At 49.1% G+C, this 6,997-nt stretch overlaps 1 protein-coding gene across 1 annotated transcript; it reads right to left on the bottom strand.

Annotated features, from left to right (window-relative positions):
- Nucleotides 1-370: 370 nt before the first annotated feature.
- On the bottom strand, nt 371-5,411 carry ZNF281 (zinc finger protein 281). The gene has a single exon (XM_074906755.1). It carries the CDS (start codon nt 5,159-5,161, stop codon nt 2,534-2,536), a length of 2,628 nt encoding a protein of 875 aa, XP_074762856.1. The 5' UTR covers nt 5,162-5,411; the 3' UTR covers nt 371-2,533.
- Between the last annotated feature and the right edge of the window lie 1,586 nt (nt 5,412-6,997).

Here is a 6,997-nt window from a genome sequence, read left to right as displayed (position 1 = left end):
TATATATGTATCATTCCAGATTTCCAGCAATTACAAAATTTCTTTGAAGTTAACAATATGAAATTTATATATTTTTAACCAAAACCATACATAAAAAGACAGATTTAAAAAGATGAGCCTGTATGAACATTTTAACTTAAAGAAATTTGTTAGTTTTTGCCTTGGAAGCTAAAGATATGAGATAGAGCCCTGACTTCTAAAATAGTCCATTCAGATATCTGACCCAAAAAGAAACTGAAAGAAGAAAACAAGCTGAACACATGCCAGTAAATTGCATTATTCCTTCTCCAAATTTGATCTCATAATGTTTCCTTAATAGGCTCTCAAAAGTGTGACTGGATAATAGAAGTGATATCTTTATGATTTGGTGAATAATGGGTTTTATTCGTATTAAGTTAAAGCAAACAGCCAGAACAATACATATGCAACTTCTACTACACACAATATAAAGAATGTAAATTATAACCTCTGTAAAACAAAAGAAAAGGTACTGAAAAAGCCAACACAGTGGTTATGGACTATTCCATCCATGATAACAGGGTGGATTCTGTGTTGAGAACAGTTGTTGTTTGCTTATTTAATTGAAATAGGGTGAAATACATAATCAAGTATAAAGAAAAAGTTGATGGAGTTACATGGATTCTATCAGAACAAACTCTAGATTAGTAAGGAAAAAACAAAAAAGATAGTTCACCTAGTAAAAGAGATCACAAGTGGGCTCAGGTTTCAATTTTTAGTGGTGAGGGACAACGGGAAAAATTACCCAGGATTTTTGTAACAATTCATTTAATAATACACCACTTTCATAACAGAAGTGTTTTACACTTGCACAATGTTAATAACTTTATTATACATGGAAGCCTGTAATAGGCTGATTACACAATAAGACTGCAAACAACCACTGGTACTTTCCTGACACCAGAAAAGTACGTAAGACTGAAACATCACCAAGAGTACATAAAAAACCATCAGCATAAACATCACCAAAATTACATTAAAAAACTAATTAAAAAATACATTTGCAAAAAGTGGTTTAGAGCAGTGCCACTGCCTTTCAGCAGCTTTGAATGGCCACCAGTATTTCTAGCAGGTTTCCGTGGCTCCACAGGCATTAATCAGGATTCACATATAATAAATAATGTACCACAAAATATACATAAAGTAAGGCAATAATTCCAAATAAAGTTCTGTTGATATTAACAAGCCACTCAAGTTTTACTTTTGTAGTTGATGTCATCACCAGAAGCCTTTGATGGAATTGCAGCCTTAGGCCCTAAAAGCCTGCAGTGATGAACTGCTGCAAACCCCTATATCCGTAAAGGGCTCCAGTGACACCAATGGTACACTGCCGGGCACAGGGGTCCGTGTTAGCTGATCCTGATGCAGGACAGGGGCCTTAGTATGTACAATTGGGAGTATATTATTTCTTATCGTACATGGAAACCTTGACATAATTCTAAAACATGTGGGTGTTTATTGTTCATCATTTGATGTCACAGGACATCAGAAAGTACATAGTAAGATATGCACTTTCTGGAATGTAAATCTTTTTAAATGCTAGCCACTAAATTGGGGTGAGAGAGTGAGTAGGGAAGAACGGGAAGAAAAGGTGTAAATTAAGGTGAGGGGGGAACCCAAGATCAAGTCTGGAGGAACTGGGAGCACAACAAAAAAGAGAGGGAACCTTATACACTAAAAGAACATGGAAAAAGGGAGGAGCAAGAGACTGACTTTTTTGAACCATGTATAATAAATAATGTATCCCAAAAGCCTATCTGGATTATGACTGTAGTTTCAAGTTTGGGTTCTAATGACATGAACCAGACGCACATGTTTTGTTCTCACAGTTTGTGTCAACAGAATCTCTTTACGGAATTACAGTCTTACACAGGAGTTCTGGGGACATTACTGTTTATATTAAAGCTACCATTCTGGGCTGTTGGTAACAGACCCAAGAATATTTGCTCCACCTGCCTGGAATGAGCATCACCTGGAAGAACAGGAGTACTTTAAAAACAACGAGATTTAGGTAGCAAAATTCTTTCAGATCAGCCCAGACATAGGAGACAGCAATTTGAAATGTCATAGATCCATTCCTCAAAAAGCTGAGATATACGTTACTGTCTGTAAATCGGAAGTTCCAATACACTATTGGTGCATAGAATTCCTATGCTTCATTACACTTTCCTGAGAGTAAAGCAATTAGAATAAACCTTAGTCCTAGGAACAAAGTTAATTTTTTGCATTTTAAACTTTTGGGCTATTCCCTGACAATCTATATAATGTAGATTTGATTGCTAAACATTGTCACTTAAACAAAACCACTATTTTAATCTATTGATTTTTGATTAAAAACCATATTAAACAGATCTAAAAAAATCACACTAACAAAATAAACTAAATATGAAAAGTTGCATTGAAAGGGCATGTTACATTATTCTTAACAGGACCGTGTAGAAACATTCCAATGGCAGTGTTGTCAAAGTAAAACAAAATTACATTAAGACCCCACAGCCTGGTCACAGTCAGGACCTTACCTGTAACTCTGGCTGGTTGGGGTTTTTACTCGTGTACTACATGGCTCACTTACATCAGACATCATATTTGTATACCCTGAGAAATCTGACACTGAAGTCCTTACTCTATGGTCCACTTCTCCATTAGAGTTACTGATAAAAGTCATTGGCACCCTGCTGCCCGACTTAAACTGAGAACCAAACGCTTGTGCAAAGTTCTCGATCTGGTAGGTTGCTCTAGGCTCTATGTCCTTCTGAGGATCTATCTGGCTAGTTAACTCCTGAGATGGGATCTGAAAGCTTGTTGAGGATTCTAAGTTTTTCTGTTCCTTCTGGCCAGTCAGTTTCTGAGATGTTGACTGGTAATTAGATGAAGTCTCTAAGTTTTTCTGCGGATCAATGAGATCATCCAGCTCTTGAGAAGGAGTCAACTGTTGATGCGTAGCCTCCAAGGCAGACAAATAAAAGCCTGGTTGAGATCCAAGCAACATCCCAAATGGAGGTTTTGGCAATGCAGTTGGCAATACTGAGGTAACGGATTGGCTGAAGCCACACTCAAGTGGAGATGTAGTGTATATCTGTTTGTCTTGAAACAGAGTGTGGTTATGGAGAGTTACAAATTGGAAACTGGGTCCAAAAGCAAAACCAGTGCTATTGGTTGTTCTTTCAAAGGCTTGTTGGAGGTATTTGGAGTATTCTTGCAACATGCTTGCCTTATCATTTGAAACTGTTTGAGAGTTAGGGCTCAAGTTTTCTTCCTGAACCATCTCTGAATGTTCTCCTGAGGTGTGCAAGTCCACACGCTGTTCAGTTATACTGAAAGGATCTTCTTTCTGGCCTTCTGATTTGTGAGAGTACTGGTCCAAAAGGCTCTGTAAGACTTCATCGGGAATACCAGACTTGTCGTGGCAAGACTTTATTTCATTATTTAAAGATGCTGAATCAATAAGAGATAATGGAGTTTCATTATCCATAACACTAACACCTGCAGACTGGATGACGGACTGCTGGGAAGTCATGTGTCCGACATTAATTGAAAAGGCACTGTTACTGCTTGCAGTTTGTAAGTATCTTCTTTTCTTTGAAAAATGCATGGCATCATCATAATTGCTACCTATTTGACCTGGTTTACCACCTGTACTTTGGAGAAGGCCAATAGTTTCTACCCCAGTATTGGCTACTAGGCCTAGAGAACCACTCTGTTTCCCAGACAGTGGTTTCTGCCCCAAAATATCTGGCAGTGGTGATACAAAATTAAGGTAATGTTTGTCTGCCTGTTTTCTGCTTCCTTTTTTCAAGACCAATTTTGGCACCTTTTTCTGAAGTTCTTCTATGCCTGTGCCAACTAGACCACCACTGGAAGACACAATAGGAATATCAACTGCATAATTTGGCATGGCCACATTACTTGTAACTTGAGATTCAGTTACTTTGCTGCTACACCTATTTCCTTTGTTTTCAGTGGATGTACTTTTTGTTTTACTTTTTCTCCTTGAGGAACTCGTATTTCCCTGAGACAACGCAGCCAAGCTACCCATGTTATTTGATGATCCGGGCTCCATTCCGGCCCCTGCTTTACCTATGGCTTCACCACACGTTCTTCTGTGCTTCAACAGTCTATCAGTCCTTGAAAAATACTGCTGACAAGTGTCACATTTGTATGGCTTTTCTCCGCTATGTGTCCTCTTGTGTCTTTCCATGTGGTACTTCTGGATGAACTTCATACTACACTGGTCACACCCAAAAGGCTTCTCCCTACTGTGGATCTTCTCGTGTCTCTGCAGTAAGTACTTCTGGATGAACCCCATGCTGCACTGGCTGCACTGGAAAGGCCTCTCCCCCGTGTGAATGAGCACATGTCTGCGCAAGTGGTAGGAGCTCCTGAAGGCAGCGCTGCAGTGCTCGCAGACGTGAGGTTTCTGACTGGGGGACGCAATGGCACCTTCCGCATCTCCCACCAGGGGGGGTTTGGATGAAGCGCTTGGCTTCCGCTTGGCTTTGATTCCCTGAGTTTCTGGCTTTGGCCTCTTTGCCTTCTTGACCTGGACATCGTGCTTTGGCTCCCCCGCGCTCCCCGGGGCGCCCTCGCCTCTGCCACTCAGTAACAGGTCTCGGTGGGGATGCTGGTGCAGGTGGTGAAGAAGGCTGAGGTCCTGAATCACGCTCTGGCCGGTTCCTTCCCCGCTGCTGGTCCCCAGGCCGGGGGGTCTCTCGTCCCCCGCACCCCCGAAGAGCCCCCCGTAGTGGTGATGGTGCTGCGGCTGCTGCTGCTCCTCCTCCTCCTGCTCGCTGGGCTTCTCCTGCTTGATGCTCACGAGGGACTGCAGAAAGCCCCAGGGGCTCCTCTGCGAGGAAGAGGGAGCGGAGGGGAAAGCCCCCGCCGGCTCCTTCTTGAAAGTCATGTCCTGAGGGGGAGGAGGCGCCGGGGACTCGGCCGCCGCCGTGGAGGAAGCGGCGGCGGAGGCCGGAGGTAACACGCACTGCGGGGGGTGCTGGGCCGCCGGGGGGGGCGCGGCCGCCCGGGTGAAGCTGGTGACCGGGGGCAGGCGGTGGTTGAACATAACCATGCCGGGGGGAAAGGTAGGCTCCATGGCCGCCGCCCTCTTGCTGCCGCCGCCGCCGAGGAAGCCGCTGCCGAGTTTCATCCCCCGGGAAGGCGGGCCGGAGAGGAGGCGCGGCCCAGAGGGGCTGCGGGACCCGCCGCCCGCCCGCCCGCCGGACACCGCTCGCTGCCTCGCTGGCGGGCGCCCGCTCAGCGGCTGGCTCCCGCGGCGGCCCGGCAGCCGCCGCCCGGGCGCATCGCCGCCACCCCCACCCGCGCCGACGGGCGGCCCCCGGCCCGGGCTGCACTTACGGCTCCCGCCGCCGCCTCCAGTTAAAAATAACGCCGCGTCCGCTCCACAATGGAATTAGCAGCCCCTGCGCCCCGCACTGCACATGCGCGGCGCGGGGCACGCTGGGTACGGCCCGGCCGGCCGGGCAGCCGGCGGGCGGCCACCGCGCAGGCGCCACGGGCCCCCGCCCGCCGCCGCCGCGCTCGCGTAGGGGGCGGGGGGGCCGCGCCGGTGCCATGTTGGTGGGCGCCGCGGCGGAGGGCCCGGGCCCCGGCCCCGAGCGCCGCCTGCCGCGCCCGCCGGCGGCCGGGCCGGGAGCCCCGCGCAGCGCCGAGCGCCGTCTCCGGCGGGAGCAGAGACGGTGCCGAAGCCGCGGGTTTGGCTTTGCCGCCGCCGTCGTGCTCAGAACGGAGCACGCGGCGTCGCGCCGGCCACCGGCGCGCGCGGCCGTTTCCACGGGCGGTGCTACCCGGCCGCGCCGCGCTAGCGGGACCGGCGACCGCCACCGGCGACCGCCACCGGCGACCGCCACCGGCGACCGCCACCGGCGACCGCCACCGGCGACCGCCACCGGCGACCGCCACCGGCGACCGCCACCGGCGACCGCCACCGGCGACCGCCACCGGCGACCGCCACCGGCGACCGCCACCGGCGACCGCCACCGGCTCCCACTGCGCGAGAGGTGCGACCCGTCGTTAAACGCACAGGTGCAGCCTCGCCTGTGCCAGCGTCACTGCCCAGCCGCAGGAGACACGAAGCACTTAAAACATGCCGCGCCTCCGGGCTTAGCCGGAGTGTGCGCTCCGACAGAAATCCTGCAGGTACAGAGATGCTGCAATGTAACATTTATAACACAGTCAGATTGTGGTGCGTCTGCTGCTACTTTTAGCTCAAAACAGTGACACTGGTTGCACGTGACCCCACCGGGTTACCGAAGCCCCTCCCGGCAGCGAGATACTCCCAGTGAGAGGATTGGAATCCCAGCTCTGGCCGTGCCACACCGCGGGCTCACGCCGCTCGGGAAACCCTCAGCGCCCGCAAACCGGGAAGCACGGCCACCGCCCTCCGCCTCCAGCCAGCCGCCACTGCTGGCCCCGGAGCTGCTCGCCCGGCCCCGGCGAGCTGCGGCACCTCAGGGCCAGCTCACCTGCCTCCGGGTCCGGCGGCGGAGCCCCGGCGCGGGCTGCTTTGGCCCACTGCTACCGCAAACCCCGCGCTACTCATAATGCTCGCTGCTTCGGTGGCATGTACGGAAATAATTCGTCCTTACAACAGAAAGGACATGAAAGTTTCATTATTTTGAAATAGCTTTTGGGGGGAAAGGGGGGGGAGGGAATGGAAGTAATCAGGAGACCTTTTTCACTATTTTCTAATACAGGATGCTAATAAAATCTGCATAGAATTCTGTTCTAACTACTGACTTCAAGAGCCTTTTCTATTTCTGCAGGGTTTTACTGCTGAATTCGAAATTCTATTAAAATGTAAATTTGCAGAGCTAACTTTAGCTAAAAAACTTGGAATTGAACATATGAATGCTAATTTTTATTATTAACATAATAGTGGTAATACAACAAGGTGGATAAATTCCCTATGATTTTTATGCTTTATATGTCCAAAATATTTCCCCTTGTGACAGTTCAACCTGTA

Source organism: Athene noctua, chromosome 5 (genome assembly GCF_965140245.1).
Source record: "Athene noctua chromosome 5, bAthNoc1.hap1.1, whole genome shotgun sequence".
Classification (NCBI taxonomy): domain Eukaryota; kingdom Metazoa; phylum Chordata; class Aves; order Strigiformes; family Strigidae; genus Athene; species Athene noctua.
This window is presented reverse-complemented; position numbering and strand designations above follow the sequence as displayed.